Source organism: Erpetoichthys calabaricus, chromosome 3, assembly GCF_900747795.2.
Source record: "Erpetoichthys calabaricus chromosome 3, fErpCal1.3, whole genome shotgun sequence".
In the NCBI taxonomy this organism is placed as follows: Eukaryota; Metazoa; Chordata; class Cladistia; order Polypteriformes; family Polypteridae; genus Erpetoichthys; species Erpetoichthys calabaricus.
Window position 1 is genome coordinate 31,517,729 of NC_041396.2, and position 17,061 is coordinate 31,534,789.

Sequence of the window (17,061 nt, forward strand, 5' to 3'; positions counted from 1 at the left end):
CTCTGATGGCTGTCATTCTCAGGGAGTAGCTATTGCTGTGGTGGATTCACACCTTCCGATGGTGTCCGATGACACTCCTTTCAATGAGTACATTATGAGACTCAGATTACGGCACTCCCTGGGTGCCTTGTCTGTTTCAGTGTATGCTCTGACCGTGGCGAGTGAAATCTCAGTGAGGGAGACATCTTATTTGCAGCTTTGTTCAGTGGTTGATAGGTGCCCACGAGGACTTCTCTGGTCAGGGGTGACTTCAATGCAACCACTGGCACCATCATGGCTGGCTATGAGGATTGTCTTTGTTCCCATCGGTCTGGTGAACATTGTGAAAGTGCCTCCATGTTCCATTTTTTTGCAAAAGGTCAGGGGCTGCGGGACGCTGGGTCCTGGTTCCAGTGCCCTGAACTGTATCGTTGAACTGTATCGTTAGGTCCAGCAGAAAACCATCGACTAGGAAAATGAGGCTGGACCTGGTCAGACTCTAAGATCAGGCTGTTTCTGAGAAGTTTGCACACAGTTTGTGCGAGAAACTTACAGACTTGGGTATGACTGCCAATCCTAATGTGATGTGGGAGACCATCCGTGACAAGACCCTGAAGGTCGCTGAAGGTTGTGTTGGTTTTAGTGGTGTTCCCAGGAGGAGGTGTTTCACAGGGCACCCTGGATATCATCAACAGGAGTTGCAGCGCATGGATTGATGGCAACTCAGGTCTGTACCGGGAACTGAGGAGGACGACTGCGACAGCTCTGAGGGCAGATAAGGAGGCATTTGTTAGATGGTGTGTCACTTGCTCACAGATTCCTCTGTGGTCTAGTGACCCACGTCCTGCTTACAGAGGAATCAAAAGCATTACACACATCCGCATCTGTTCCTCGGAGAGTCGCAGTCAGGGTGGGTGATGGAATTGTCAGTATGGATGACACTGCTGTTTGTGACCTGCTAGGCTGGCTACTTTGAGCAGTTCTTGAAAGCTGATCCTCCGGCTAGAATGTTGGATATCTCTGGGTCCACAGTTCTTGAGGCTGATCCTCCAATTAGCTGTGAACCACCCAGTCTCACTGATATGGCACAGGTGGTGAACCAGCTGAGGGTAGGGAAGGCTGCAGGGATCTGTGGTATCCGGGGTGAACTTCTCCAGGCTGGTGGTATGGCTGTCCTCCTGGCATTGCAAGCAATCTTTGCTTCCATTTGGGAGACTGGCATCATCCCAACTGACTGGAAAACTGGATTTGTCATCCCAATCTGGAAGGGAAAGGGTGATCGCTTGGATTACGACAGTAAAAGGGGGATAACACTGCTCTTGGTGCCGGGTAAGGTCCTCACTAGGGTCTTCCTCAATAGGATCCGTAATCACTTGCTCACCTACCAGCGACAGAGCAGTCTGGTTTTACACCTAAGAAGTCTACCATCGACCTGCATCTTGACTTTGAGGGTTCTCATTGAGTGCAAAACACAAATATCATCAGTTTCTTTGTTGATTTTCATAAAGTGTTTGACTTAGTTGATCGAGCTGCCCTGTGAGATATTCTTGAGAATTCACAGGACACCCCCAAGGTTGTTGGCTATCATGGCTGGCCTGTACACTGGTACTCTGAGTGCTATGCAGGGTAGATGCACAACCTCTTGTTTATTTTCCCAGTTGATTCTGGGGTTCATCAGGGGTGTTTTTGCTCCTACTCTGTTCAATGTTTGCACGGACTGGTGTTGGGCAAGGGGGGTCCGGCGGCTGTGGGGTATCTGTTGGCGAAGAAAGATTAACCGATATTGATTTTGCCGACAATGCTGTGGTCTTCACAGAGTCAATGAAGGCTCTGATCAGGGCTCTCAAGAGACTGAGTGAGGAGTCTGAGTGTCTGGGCTTGCAAGTGTCGTGGATAAAAACCAAGACCTTCTAGGCACAGCCATCAGCAGTGCTTGGAAGGAACTTGGAATGAAAGAGCGGTCAAAAATTTCAGTGAGTTGATGTGACTAGTTATGCAAAACGCCTAAGGACGTCATTTCTGCTAAAGAGGGTGACACCATCCTTTGGGGCTAAGGGTGAACTTCCTTTGTCCCCCAGTAGACCAATACATATATTGTTTTTTTTTTTTTTTTGTTCAGCAAACTATTGGAAAGGAAAACTTTTCTTGTATTTTTATTTAAGTATATCATCTTAATCTGCTGGCGGCACGGTGGCGCAGTGGGTAGCGCTGCTGCCTCGCAGTTGGGAGATCTGGGGTCCTGGGTTCGATTCCCGGGTCCTCCCTGCGTGGAGTTTGCATGTTCTCCCCGTGTCTGCGTGGGTTTCCTCCGGGGGCTCCGGTTTCCTCCCACAGTCCAAAGACATGCAGGTTAGGTGGATTGGCGATTCTAAATTGGCCCTAGTGTGTGCTTGGTGTGTGGGTGTGTTTGTGTGTGTCCTGCGGTGGGTTGGCACCCTGCCCAGGATTGTTTCCTGCCTTGTGCCCTGTGTTGGCTGGGATTGGCTCCAGCAGACCCCCGTGACCCTGTGTTCGGATTCAGCAGGTTGGACAATGGATGGATGGATGGATCTTAATCTGCAAGCACAGTTTGCATGAAGATCTACTTTTGCCATTTGCAATATGTTGAAAAAGATAACCGTTTCCCGAGCTGTCTGTCTATGGAGAGAGAATGTCGACCTCGTCGAGAGGTTTACTTACCTCGGCAGTGACATTCTTGTCTCTGGTGACTCTTCCTATGAAGTCAGTAGATGGATTGGGAGAGCATGGAGGCATCATGAGGTCACTGGAAAGGGGTGTGTAGCGCTCTCGATATCTATGCCAAAGGATGAAGGTCCAAGTCTTTAGAGTCCTGGTATTTCCTGTTTTGTTATATGGTTGAGAGACATGGACACTATTCAGTCCGTACTGTGTCTGTACAGAGAATCCTTGGGTACGGCTGGTTTGAATTTGTGTTGAATGAGCGGCTGCTCAAAGAGTCCCAAATGAGGCACATTACCTGCACTGTGAGGGAGCGTCAGTTACGGCACTACGGCCATGTGGCACGATTAGCCAAGGGTGATCCGGCTCACTGTGTCCTCAAAATTGAGGACCTGAGCGGCAGGACCAGGCCAAGGGGACACCCATGTAACAAATGGCTCCAGCAGATAGATGGTCATTTCTGGAGGATGGGACTGAACTGCGTGTCTGCCTTTTACCAACCAGGATCCCAAGCTGTTTCACTGTGTGGTGGGTGCAGCAACGTGCTGTACTAGTACATGCTCTCCAACCTGACCTGACCTTCAACATAATGTGAAAAAAGTGAAAGGGTCTGAAAATTTTCAGCAGGCACTGTAAATGGCAGTTTACCGCACCATATTGGAACCTCAAAAATCACACTCTAGTGTGGTGTGGTCATACTAATGTAGCCCCCATTTTCAACCCTTAATTCTACAGAACCCTCATTGCAATCAGTCAACGAACACACAACTCTTAGCCTTATTTCTAGAAGAAGTCCCCCCCCCCCCACCCCTTTAATATTAATATCCTTTAGGAAGAAACAAAGCAGAAGGCATTGAGGCTCAGAAATTGGATTTATTTTGCTATCTGCATTGCTTGTATTTTAATTGTCTAAGTATTAATAAATAACAGGAAACTGTAACAGCTTCTGAAGAGCAAAGGGCCTTTTGTAATAAATGAAACCTAAACTAAGAACTAAATGTCCAAAATATACAGATGGAAAACAAACCAGTCTGGGGGCCCTCGTGAGTCTTAGTGCCATAGCAAGCAATCACCAGAGAGAACAGACGGGACAAGAAGGCTCCCCAGTAATGATGGAGGGCTCAGAAGTCTTTGGTAGGCGAGCAGACAGAAACCGAACATGTGTGCCTTATCAGTTTCCAACCACTGACGCCCGCGCTCATTTTACACACAGCAAAAGGGACAATGGGTTCACATGCAGTAGAGGAAAAGGAGGTATCCTAAAATGAAAATTAGCATAGAAACCCACCCATTCAGCTTTGGCAATTTCCGTTCATTCCATTTAATTCTTTGTTCGTGAATCCCCAAAAGAAAGCAAAGGTAAAAATTCTGGCAAAATAATCTGCCAACTCTGATAGGGTCAGGTCTGGTTACCTGGATAAACTACACATTTCTCTTTCTGTTCAAAAACCTAAAATATATACAACAGGATTCGGTCTGTACAAAATTAAAAGTTAGTAACTAAATTTAAAGTCCAGCATCTTATAGTGATAACGTCTCGAGTGAAGGAAGAAAAAAAAAAAGCTTTCAGGACTACATCATCGCCATATGCCAGTGTGGACAGCCACAAAACAACCAGCCTCCCATGGAAATTGGGGACGTTTGCAACATATTTGAACAGGCAAAGATCTGATCATCACGCAAACAGGGCCTACAGATAAAGGTGATATACTTGATCAAATGACACAGAAAACTGACATGGTGTATTCATTCTCAATCTAAAATGAAGATCTGTCACGTGGAAAAAGTAAGCGCACCCCAACATCCATCACCACTTCAGATCCTTTAAATCAGAATCAGGTGTTCCAGATGAGGTACCAATGATTAGAGCCTCCTTAAGGAGTGTGCAGGTAGACCCTGTCCGATTTAAACCACGGATATCGAGTGTCTGGTGTTCTCCTTGAAAATGAGGTGTCATCATGCCAAAATCAAAAGAGCTCCCTAAGACCCTCACAGAGAAGGTTTTGGAGGCCTATGAGTGTGTCAAAGAATTTAGAAAGATTGCCAGATTATATGAAATGAATCATTCCACTGTGAGGAAAATCATCTACAAGTATTGAACATTTCCAATGACTGCTAATTCGTCCAGGACTGGATGGCCCAGCAAATTCAGCTGGCTCAGCAAATTCCAAGAACTTCCAAAATTTCATTGTTGGATCTGCGGGGAACTCTTGCAACAGCTGGTGTCAATGTGCCTGCACCTACAATCAAAAAGACAGAAACTGGACCTGCATAGGAAGCGTGCCAAGAAAAAGCCTTTGCTGTATCAAGAAGAACATTAGAACAAGACTACCATTTGCCATTGAACATCTAAGCAAAGACCAGGCCTTATGGAACAATGTGCCCTGGACAGCAACAGTAGACATGTTTGGTGCACATCAACGGCAGCCTTACAAGAGAAGAACCTTCATAGCATCTGTAAAGAATGGAGGTGTAAAGGTTCTGGGATGCTTTATTGCCTGGGCAACTTGCAGTCATTGAGTTAACAAAAAATTCTGCATCAGAACGTAAGGCCATCTGTCCAAACACTGAAGCTGAACCAGAAATTGAACTTTCAACACAACAACGAATGGCTCAAAATGAGGTAATGGTAGGTTATGGACTGGCTTAGTCAAAGTCTTGATTTGAAACCCACTTGAAATGTGTGGGGATTTGAAACAAGCATACCATGCAAGTAAACCCACAGTCATATTGCAAGTGAAGGAACCTGGAACGGAAGAGCGGTCAAAAATTTCAGTGAGTTGATGTGACTAGTTATGCAAAACGCCTAAGGACGTCATTTCTGCTAAAGAGGGTGACACCATCCTTTGGGGCTAAGGGTGAAGTTCCTTTGTCCCCCAGTAGACCAATACATATATTGTTTTTTTTTTGTTCAGCAAACTATTGGAAAGGCAAACTTTCCTTGTATTTTTATTTAAGTATATCATCTTAATCTGCAAGAACAGTTTGCATGAAGATCTACTGTTTGCCATTTGCAATATGTTGAAAAAGATAACCGTTTCAATGGGGTGTACTTACTTTTTCACTTGATGAAATCCCTATCTGCTGAATGGAAGCATAAGGCTTCTTAAATGCTCAACTGTTGCCCCCCTTTCCTAGTTCTGAAAGTTTTTCTTTTTCCCACCACACCAATCGTGCCACTTTTTTTTTTTTTTACACAAGAAAGTCAACCTTTATACAATATTAACAATTCCATCATTATTGAACAAGCAATTAGGTCCAATTAGCATTTAAATAAAAGATCCTTCAGGCAAAACATGAACGTAAAAGTTGATTCCTTATAAAAAAAGTTTCAAATAAAAGGTAAAAATATTACTTCCTCTGAACAGGCATCACTGAAGAAGAAAATCATCACAAAAAGTACAAAATGAAGGCTGATTGGCTGAAGGCAATTTTCCACATAAGGCCAACGTGGATCAGTTATGCATATCCCAACCCTGAAGTTGCAGGCCGAGTGGAACATGGCATAGGCATCTGTCTGGCATGCGAGGAGAACCTCAGACACTTCCCACAGAGTAGGTCTGGGCATGTGAAGAAAGCCATGTGAGGAGGGCAAGTTTCAAAAAACAGCAAGGCCAAATACTTCCTTCTCATATGCGTCAGTGACCAGTTTTCCTTTTCTAGCCGAGGGAGGACGGCCTCAAATTGGTTTTCCTTTCCAGCGATCCTGTTGGTTTTGTACTCTCACAACTGCAAGTAATGTTAACTTTTCTTTTTGTCCCATTAGAATTTACAAGTCAAGTGGCTCCTCCCCGCCCTCTTGTACCTACCTTCTGCATCACCGCTATTTCCAATTCAAGGGATGTTCCCTAGCATTTTAAATTTCATGGAGGTTTGGCCTCAGCCCATCTCTCTCTCTCTCTCTCTCTCTCTCTCCCCCCCGCTCTGATTTAATCACATGTCCAAGTAGACTCCCACATGTCCTCTTTCACACCAAGGGGGGCTGTGTTTCTGTTACACATGCTTTACATGTCCCTGATATTTTAATTCCGATGGAGGCTACCCATCAGACCTCTATTGCCTCCCTTCTGTTTCCATGTTTAACTTTTTCACTATGAGTGGTTCCCTTCCATCCTACTTTCACTTCTCTTCCATCCTTGTGGTTTTGATCCTAGCTGACGGGAGGTTCCCTTCAGTCCACTTATTTCCTACTGTCCAAAGCTGTGTTTTACTGTATTTAACATGACCTTCTGTAAGATGTACCTAAGTTAACATGCACAGCCCATGTGAGGTTCACATCAATTACAAGTAAATGCTGGAGGGGTGCTGAATTCTCAGTGTCATGAGGTTTGTCTCAGTGCCACACAGGCCCCAAAGCACGCATGTTAGTGCCAGTTCTAGAAAATCCCTGAAGATTGAAATTCTTGGATCAATTAAACAAGTGGTTAGAGTCCACACCTTATTTATATAAGGTTTCAGCAGTGTTAGGTCTGTCCTGTTGACCAAAACGAAAGTGCGTTCATTCAAGTATGTATGCATCTGCGTAGGATGCCACTATTGGGCATGGTGAGGGTCCACTCCAGAGCTCAAGCTGGGCTTCTTTTGGCACAGATCAAAAACAGACAGAAAACGCCTGCAATTTTTCCTGAAGTGCGATCATCAGAACGTCTGCACCTCTTCGAGCTTCTCGGTGTCCCGGCCTGAGTGTGTGCACAGTGTCAACATGGCATGCCAGCGGCAGCTTGTGTGAGTGGCGGACATCCCCGGGTCCACCCTTTCAGCCTTACGGTCTTTCCAAGGTGAGGGACCGCAGGCTTAGATTGAGGTCTCATCGCTGCTGCTGTGAGTGAAATTGTGGAAAAGAAAAACAAAAAGAAAAAAGGAATGGATATGATTAAAATGCATCTGTGAGATGGAAAGAGAAACATGCACTTTGGAATCTGCTCACACAGATTAGCACAGCTGGCTGTGTGAGGTGTAAACGGAGATGTGCAGGAATGCATTAATGAAGAAAATTAAAGAAAAGAAATCTGGAATGTTGGAAAAAGAGACACAAAAGTTGGAGAAAGATTAGTTGAAGAGATCCCAGATGCTATCATCTAACACAAAGCACGAAACAGGCCTGCACGACACGACATGCACATGCATGTGTTATCCAAGCTACACACCCCATGGGTGAGTGTCCTCGAGGTACATGCAGTTACTTAAGAAAGCAGAAACCTCGAAGCAAAGGGAATGGCTTCTGCTGTGGCAGAGGGTAGGGGACCTCAAAGACTTTGCTGGCCTGTTATACCCTGTGTATTACAGTTTGTTAAATAAGACTTGCAATATTTAATTTGTGGGAAAATTAGGATTATTAAAGGATTGTTTAGATGAGATGCAGCTTTAAAGTACATAAAACTGTGTAAACAAGGCTGTACTGTAAAGCTCATAAGGGAATGCTAGCCTTACTTTTAACTGTGTGTATTTAAACAGGAGTTTAGCAGGCAAATGCCTTTTTCAACAGAGGGTTGGGTTAGCAAACACACGACAACGACGACTCGTAGGATGACAATGTGTTTTTTTTTCCAAGAATGAGAGGATATTGGGATGCATGCAAATAAAATGAAGAACATTGGAAGGCATGCAAATATAAAAACAAACACTAAAGCCGATATCACAATATGTAACCTCTTGTCGTTGTGTATGTCAAACTTGCCGACCACAGTTGCTGATGTCGTCACTGGACCATGTCAGTTTAAATGACTGGAAATTGCTGGGCATGTCATATTTACTGACTATAAGCTGATCTTCTAGCACAGTCGTGCTCGCTGATTTTTGTGACAGCTAATAAACATGCTGCCTGACGGAGTCGGTGCTATAGAAAGGGTTAACAGATACATCGAATTTGGTAGCAACTTTCGGCCCTTTTATTACTTTTTTCTATTCTGTCATGGTATGTAAAACACGACGCATCAGACAGACCAGCTTCTCTTTGTTTGCATGGTTCAAAACACACGCTTTCCTTTTTTTCCTCATCACTGCATTATATGTATTATACTTCCAAATGAGCATTTATTGGTTGTCAGCTGTCCTGCAACTAAAGACAAAATCGAAACTGTTTCATTTTATCAGAGCGAGTCGTGGACTAGTTGGAGTAAATCACTGAGAATGTCACATTATGGGAATGACCATCACGGACGTGCACTGACGACTGTCTCCGACTTGTTAAGATTATGTAAATGAAGGCAACAACTGAAAACTGCTTGAAAAGTTGTCAAATGTGACATTGCCTTAAGAGTAATAACTAGTAAATTATATAAGACTTAAGTTCAGATAAACTAACCAGTGTGTGTATGCTTGTACTAAGATACATAATTGGTGCTTGAGACCTTGTAGCCGTCATGTTACTGTGTTTAACTAAAAGAAGCTTCACTGACAAGTAACAAGACTGTTGAAAATGATCAGCTCTCTGATTTCAGCTGATGAAACTATTGCTATATATTGCATGATCAGTCACCAAGGAACTCTACATAGGAAAGGATTTAGAAGAAGTTTCAGAGACTTAATAATAATAAAAATACATTTTATTTATATAGCGCCTTTCCCATGCTCAAGGCACTTACACTTACTTACTTCACAAGAGAAGAAGAGAGAGACAGGAGAGACATCAAGGGGAACACGTCTTTGATGTCTCTGGCAGGTTATTATGCCAATACTCACAAGTATCACAACTGGCCTAAGAGGAAAACGATGGTACAATGTGCCGCTGGGTTAAGAAGATAAAAGAGTGCAACAGCTAAAAAGCCAAACAAACTGTCTAATCTATATATATAAAATTCTTTTCGTGTTTGAAACGGAAATGACGTATGACCACGGGTAACGGAAATTGCATATGACCACAGAACATATTATAATATAGGAACTTATTATTTGTGTGGGAGTTATTCTACTGATATTGTAAAGAAGAAAAAAGACTGTTTAAATAAGGAGCTGGGAAGGTGAATGTAAAGAAGAAGCCAGCGGTAAAGCAAGTGAGACTCCGTAATAAGGACGGTTGGGTGCACAGAGAAGGAGTGCCGGCTAACCTCGAAGGACCTTCGGAGCACACGGCTTTACTTTACTTTTATGGTGCGGGCGTCGGCCATGGACGGACGCTAACGCCGAGACACCTGGGCGAGACGGACTTCTTCCTTCAACAAAGGAATCGTCGCCAGGCCGGTGAGATCACTTCTTTTACATTTAAATTCAGTATACGAGTCAGCGGAACGTATCTGACTTGATCACTGGATTCATTGCAGATTTCCCAGGCCGTGTGAATTTAGACTTTAAAACAAAGTTAATATAAAAGAGACTGGGGAACGTGTGGGGATTGTGTGTGTGTCTAATTTATATTTGTATATAGATTTAATATAGGTTTAAGTACTGTGAATATATTTGTATCGTATGTAAATAGGGTCATTTTCCATTTCTTTTCCTTGCTTGCTTTCTTTCTTTGCTGTTTCGCTGTTTTCTGGGGAGTATATTATAGAGTGTTTAAGGGGGTGGCATATTAATTAGGGTTTGTGTAGTTATTATAGATTTACCAAGGATTTAAAGGGTGTTTATTGTTTTGCTTGATTTATAATATATTCTTTTTTGATTGTTTAGAATTGTTGGGGTGATTATTTCCTTTGTATAAATTCATAAAAGACAACTCCAGATGAGGATATCAAGTTGGGGCTAAGGTTCGGTTGGGTTCCGTACTTAATAGAATTAATTTTCCTAAGAGTAGGAGATTTTTGTGTGTGCTGGGCTCCTCATTCAACTTAAGAGGAACGCGCTGCACCTTGATAGTAAAAGAGATGAAGAAAACAGCTTTGCGTCTTTCTACTTTTTAACTGCGCCGAGCTGTAAACAATGTGAAGATCAGACCGCCTTCAGCGGGGAGGGGTCGTAAGAACAAAGTGGACGCTGGGAGGCGCGAAATGTCGGGCTTTTCCTCCTGGTCAGCAGCTTCGCAGTTTCGGGCAGCGTCCTCTCTTCTCGCACTGTTTGTCACACTTCAAGTGCCCCGTAGGCTCCTGGGATAGTGGAAATCTTTGCGAATAAGTGTAATCAGCGCTATCGAAGCGGGACTCTCTTGGTAAACTGCAGTGCACGGCTACTTACTGTCCCTTAAGATGAATTCGGGTCACTAAAACCCCGCAACATTCAAGGTTGCTTTTGTGATGAATTCTTTTAAGAAAATGGAGGGTTTACATCTAAAAAGATGTACCGACCTCTTCATGTGAAGTATTAGACTTGGGAATTGTTTGCACCTTCAGCCCGTTAAGCACGTAAAGGCAGCGTTCACATTTCTCAGAATAATTTTTCGCTTAAATCACAGGCACAAAGTGCAAGGTTGTCAAGCAGGTAGTTTGCCTGAAACCACTGCAGTAGTACTCAATGTATCTTTACTTTTTAAATGTTAAATGTTTGACTGTTTAATAATTTATATGCTTCTTATATCTTCTTCAAATTCTTTTATCAAAATGTTTTACTACTTAAAAATTAATATTTATATAATTTCTATTTATTGTAAATGCTCTTTATTTGTTCAAAAATAACATTGGTAATTAACAAACTTATTTTATAAATACTACATTTTAGTTTTTTTCCCTTGCACTCAGTAAACGAAGCCACTGGGTAATCAGCTAGTGGCTATATAGACTTTGAATTGTTCAAGTCAAATGTTTTCTTCTGTTTTAAGTTCTAATGTTGTCTTTGCCTGGTTTATCTAGCAATAAACATAAGTTTAAATTGAAATAAAGTTTGGGATTATGTCACTGAAACTGCTTTACCAACACTAGCAGTCACTTGGAGGTTCTATAGAATGTGAGACTGAGATACTTATCCAGGTTCTGTAGGATCCTAACTGGAGTCATAAGCGTTAAGAGGTTCTGTAATATTGGGCTGTTCTTGTTCTGAGGTAGTGAACTGGGAGCAGGCCTGTGAACACGACAGGATCAGGCTCCTTCTTTGTTAGGGCAGTTAATGCCAAGGTTTTCAAGAGTAACTAACACTTGTTACATACATATGCTTCAAAACCTTTAAAAAGTAGCTGCTCCCTGTTAAGTATGATTAAGACATTGCAGTGAGGGAAACCATGAACAAGATTGGTACCAGCAGCATCCACTTTCTAAGAAGACAGTGGCCCTAATCACAAAGCAAAGACAACACAGGAGTGGCACTATCATAGCCCGGATTTGAGCCCAATTAAACTTAAATTAAAACTGGCAAAAAATATCCCCAGATTCAGATGTGTAAAGCTTGTTGTGTCAGACTTGAGAAGACTCCAGGCTGGAATTGCTTCCAAGGTGCTTCAACTAAGTATTGTGTAAAGGGTCTAAATACTTGTATTAAAAATAAGAAACTAAAATATTGAATTGACACATTTGCAAAGACTTCTAAAATCCGGGTGTTACTTTGTCATTCTAGGTTACGGAGTGTTGCTTGATGTGGTGAAAAAATAAATTTAGCTCAAGACTGCAACTTAGCAATATATGAAAAAGTGAAGGGGTCTGAATACTTTTTGAATGCAATGTATATTTTAAATTTTATATTTGAATAATTCAACATTTATGTAAGATTCAGAAAAAAAGCCTAAGAGTGTAGTTAGCTTAGGTGTTACAAGTCCTACTGTTAAAGTAGCACGGATGTCTAGAGAGATCATGCTTTCCAGAATTAATTACCATGCTATAAAATCAGGGTTTTTCCACCTTTATGGTCCCGCTGCCCAGTTTAGCCTTTTTAAGGTAACTGATGAACCAGTAGCAGCAATTGCAAACCGAGAGGGTTGGTGAAATGAGTGAGATCGGAAGAACTGGGGATGGGTGAAACAAGCGCAATTAAAAGAGCGGGGTGGTGAGTCCGCCATAGTGATAACAGTACAATCGTAAGAGCGGCTCCCTCTCAGTGAAATGAGCATAACTGAAACAGTGGTGGTTCCTCTTCATGAAACAAGCCCAGTCAGAAATTGGGAAACAATTTGCACAATGCTATTACACAACCCAAAAAAGGGGGTCACTGCGACCCACTTGTGGTTGTAAAACACTGCTTTAAATGACCATTTGGAAAGATGGTTTTAAACACGCTTCATTTTCCTTAGAAGTAATGACAGAAAAAAAAAGTGAGGACAAATTCATGCAGCTTCTCATGCAATCACTGTGTGTCACACGTGGGAAGAATCTAAGTGCTATGCTATACTTACTCGGACCCAGATGAGTCCTCGTCCACTGTTCCTGCCTTGATGCTCATAGCAATGGGTGTCACCCCATTGAGCTGCTCCTGGAGACTCTGTTTGGTCCTCTGGACTCTGCTCCCATCACTTGAAGAGGATGCCCGCGAGGAGACTGTTCCTATCTTGTGATTAGAAAGCTCATTGTGAATACGATTGATACTGTTTTTCTCTGTAATTGTGGGTAAGCTTTTCTTTTTAAGGATGCCTGCAAATATTAATGAAAACAAATGTTATAAAGTGGTCAGATACTGTTTTGATAGTCCAAAAGTGGTGAGAGACAGATAAGTCTGACATGCACCTTTCTGTGGCTGGGCGTTTGGGTTGGGCAGACTGACTACTGTATTATCCTTGTAGATGCCATCACCATTTTCCCTGACACGGTCTTCTATGGAATTCAACTTTTCCCTGGAGACGTCCGAGTTTGGTACCGTCTCCACCTTTAGCTTCTCTGACCCACCATGTCCTTCACTCTCACTGGCTGTTGTCACAAATTCTCCAGGCCAATAGGGCTTCACATGCCCTGAGAGATTATCCACTGAGGGAAAAAACACAGAGTTTTAAATGCCATCTATTCACATTTTTACCAAACTAGCACTGGCTAGTTCTAGAGTGGCAACATCCATACAGCAGTTAGGTCATTAACAATACTTATTCTTACTGAGTTTGGATCACAAGACCTATTATATTCATATTTTCCCAGAAGACTTATCAACAAAAAATAAGGCAAACCCGTCCACAGTTATGAGTAGTAAGGCACACATTTCATGTTTTACACAGAGCGTCAACATAGCACAGTTGTGGCAATCTCTCTTCCTGCTTAATGTAGGCTGTGAAGACCACTACTACAGCACAGTGAGCTTCTTTACCTACTGAGGTTGAGCAGGCATATCGTAGAGTTCTGGAATCACCTAATCACAAAATTATGACACTTTTACTGAGTTGTGATGTGTTTTATTGTGGCTACCATTATGCAGACACTCTTTACTCTTGTAACTGAGAAAGATATCTAGCACACAGGTTTATTAAATATTTTTATTATTTATGTCTAACAATATAAATATTTAAGCCAAACTATTTTTCAAATAAAACCTTTGCATGCAGGTATCCCCTAGCTGAAATTTCAAAGCAGGAATTTACTAACCAGGCCAGCTGGCCTGGGAGAGTACAGACTGCAGCTGGACTAGGCTAAAATGTGAGCTGGACTGGGGGACTGAGATGTGGCTGAACAGGATTGGTATGAAGTAGGCAGTCCGCTTATTCCATTGGTCCAGGTGGTATATAAAGGAAGCTGGAGTAAAACAAAGACAGGGAAAAAGAAACTCTCTCTGCCATTATTCCAACCATTGATTAGGAGGATATCACCTCTCATAGCAGCCAATTTCAAAAGCCCATGTTGGACCAAATCGGACAAGAGACTGACATATGACAGAGCCACCTGATAGTCTACGCAAGATGAACTGATTATTACCCAAATTTGTATTACTATCATTTTAACAACGCTCCTTTGAACACTACTTATATTTTGGGCATGTTATCTATAATACATAAACAAATGCGTGACCTTTTTCTCTTCTTCCTTTTCTGGTATTCTGTCTGATTGCCTGAAGTTACAGTTGTAAAAGGAAGTGGTAAATGCTGATTTACAGTACCACATGACAGTGTGGTAACAGTACAGGATTTGAGATATTCTTTTAAGGTTGTAGCACTGCCACATAAATAGATGTACAGTGGAACCTCGGTTTGCGAGTAACTTGGTTTACGAGTGTTTTGCAAGACAAGCAAAAATTTGTAATAAATTTTGACTTGATAAACGAGTGAGGTCTTGCAGTACGAGTAGTATGTATACGCTTTGTCTGCTGAGCGTCATGTGATCACAACTGAGCTGATAGTTCTTCTCTCTCTCTCTTGCTGCGGGATTGTGGGCAATCATCTCTTATTCTCCGTCTGAGTCGGCGTGCCTCACTCATACAGTCAACATCCATACGAGCATATACTGTTTACTACAGCATTGTGACTGTATGTGTGTGTGTGCTCGCTTGCGTGTGTGTGTATGTATGTGTGTGCGCGCGCACGCGCGTGTGTGTGCTGTGACGTGCGAGTCCCCGTCTTGCACCCAAAAACACAAAGCTGAGTCTCAGTACTTTAGCAACACCAGCTTTATTCAGCTTGAAACAGCAACAATGTGGTTATTTATACACAGACACAGCAGTCAGGCAGGGCCCTGCACATTTATAATGTTCCTTGTATCACCCATCGACGGCAGGCGCTTATATAGCATGTCCGCGATCTTTTCGGATTCGATTTTACGGCGAATTGCTACAGCGCTGGGAGACTGCGATTGCTTTGGGATGCTCTTCCGCGTGTCGTCCCATTGGGTGCAATCCCACAAGAGTTTAGAAACTCACTCACACCAGCCATGATTCTTTTCAAAGGTAAAGTGCAGGTTAATTTGTTTTATGTATTTTTACTTTATATTTTGTATTAATCATTTTTATATGAACAGTTTTGGGTTGTGGAACAAATCATCTGAGTTTCCATTATTTCTTATGGGGAAATTCACTTTGATATACGAGTGCTTTGGACTATGAGCACGTTTCCGGAACGAATTATGCTCGCAAACTGAGGTTCCACTGTAATGTGTTTTTCTGCTGTCTGTCGGGTTTTCTTGTGTGGATAGTACTTATAGACTGTGATTGACAGTGGTGCCACAGAAGGTGAGACATCCGGTTTCCTTTTTTTTTTTTCTGGGTGAAATTTGCATAAAGCGCGCCATTTTTAAAAGGAGGGTAGAACAGTCAAGGAGAAGACAGATAAAAACAGACTAAACAGATCATCATCTGACCGGGCCATGAGAAGAAGTTCTGTAGCTCCTAAAGGCCTGTCTGTTAGGTAGGAGTCGGCGATTCACTCCTATGGATTGTGAATTTGACGTTCCATTATTATTATTATTTCCAAAGGACTCGGGTGAGCTCACGAAGACCTTATTTTTCTTTACCATGGCGCAGACTGACTGTAGAACATTTTATAGTTAAGCCTTTCACTGTTTGGGGTCGGCCTCCAATTCTACACTTCATTTCACCTCCTGCCAACAGTTGGGCTGGAACTTTGGACTTGCATGTGAACTTTGGAAGGGGAACTGGGGGAGTGATATTTTCACTGTGTATATATATTTTTTTGTATTTACAGGTATAAGGGTTATTTTTGAGTTTGGGTTTGCGGATGAAAAGGATTGTTGTTTTTTTCTTATCCTGTCTTTTCTTTTGTATAATACATTACTCAGTGCTTATGGATATTGTCATCTGCCTATGGTCAGTCATCGGTTTGAACTGAACATTTTAAAAAGGTGTGTACGGTGGTGGTCTAAAGGATGCAATATTAGCCTATTCTTTTTAACAGCTGCCTTAAAGTAGGACAGGTTAATGGTAACGATCAACCCGTTTCGGCGTGGCGGGGCAGATTTGTCATAAGGTGTACATAACAAAGAGTAAAAAGGAGAACAGGGGCACCCTAGGACCCTGAAAAGATAAAACAACTCTGAAGGTTGATTACTAGTCAACTAAAATGTACAAATTGGCATGTATGACATCTTCTAACAATCCTTCCAGTGACAAAAGCATTCCATGCCTGTGTCCTACATACGTTTGGGTGTGCTGAAAGCAGGAATTCTCTCATTGTTTTGTGATGCCAAACTCTCCCAACACTGGTCTGCAGGGAAGTGATCCTCCTCTTCACTGTCTGAAGAATGGGTTGAGGCATATGAGCCACTCTGGTCATCCTCCAGGGACAAGTCGCTATCAGAATCAGAGTCATGGTCTGTGTAACAAAGAGAGATTTAAGGTTAGCAGAAGTAAAAGTACACTAGTTTGGCACCTATGCCACACTTTATATGCACAGATTTTGTAATTATTTGATTATATTACTCAACCATCTTTTAAAGCCCAAGGCTGCCTGATCAAATTCCACGGACCTCTAGAATATGCAACACCTAAAGTGCAAAATATTTAACTCCCCCCCTACTGTGTCCCATTTATTTTGTACCATCTGGATGTTCTTTGTCTTCATGGAAGTAAGCGGCACTGTGGTCATTTAGACCTATGTGGGTTTGGCTGTTGTTGAGACCAGAATCCTCCCTGAAAAAAGTCCAAAAAAATACACGTTAAGTAGATGCCAATTGTTTTGAGGAT

At 42.4% G+C, this 17,061-nt stretch overlaps 1 protein-coding gene across 2 annotated transcripts in view; it reads right to left on the reverse strand.

Annotated features, from left to right (window-relative positions):
• Window positions 1–3,511: 3,511 nt before the first annotated feature.
• Window positions 3,512–17,061, reverse strand: part of celsr2 (cadherin, EGF LAG seven-pass G-type receptor 2) — a 167,628-nt gene continuing 154,078 nt past the window's right edge. Inside the window, exons 31-35 of one of the 2 annotated variants that reach the window (XM_028796553.2) lie at window positions 16,916–17,007; window positions 16,517–16,690; window positions 13,176–13,412; window positions 12,848–13,082; window positions 3,512–7,477 (exon numbers count right to left, since the gene is read on the reverse strand). In XM_028796553.2, coding sequence (XP_028652386.2) covers window positions 7,453–7,477; window positions 12,848–13,082; window positions 13,176–13,412; window positions 16,517–16,690; window positions 16,916–17,007 — 763 coding nt within the window. In that variant the 3' untranslated portion in view covers window positions 3,512–7,452. The other variant, XM_051924393.1, reaches the window with a different exon arrangement.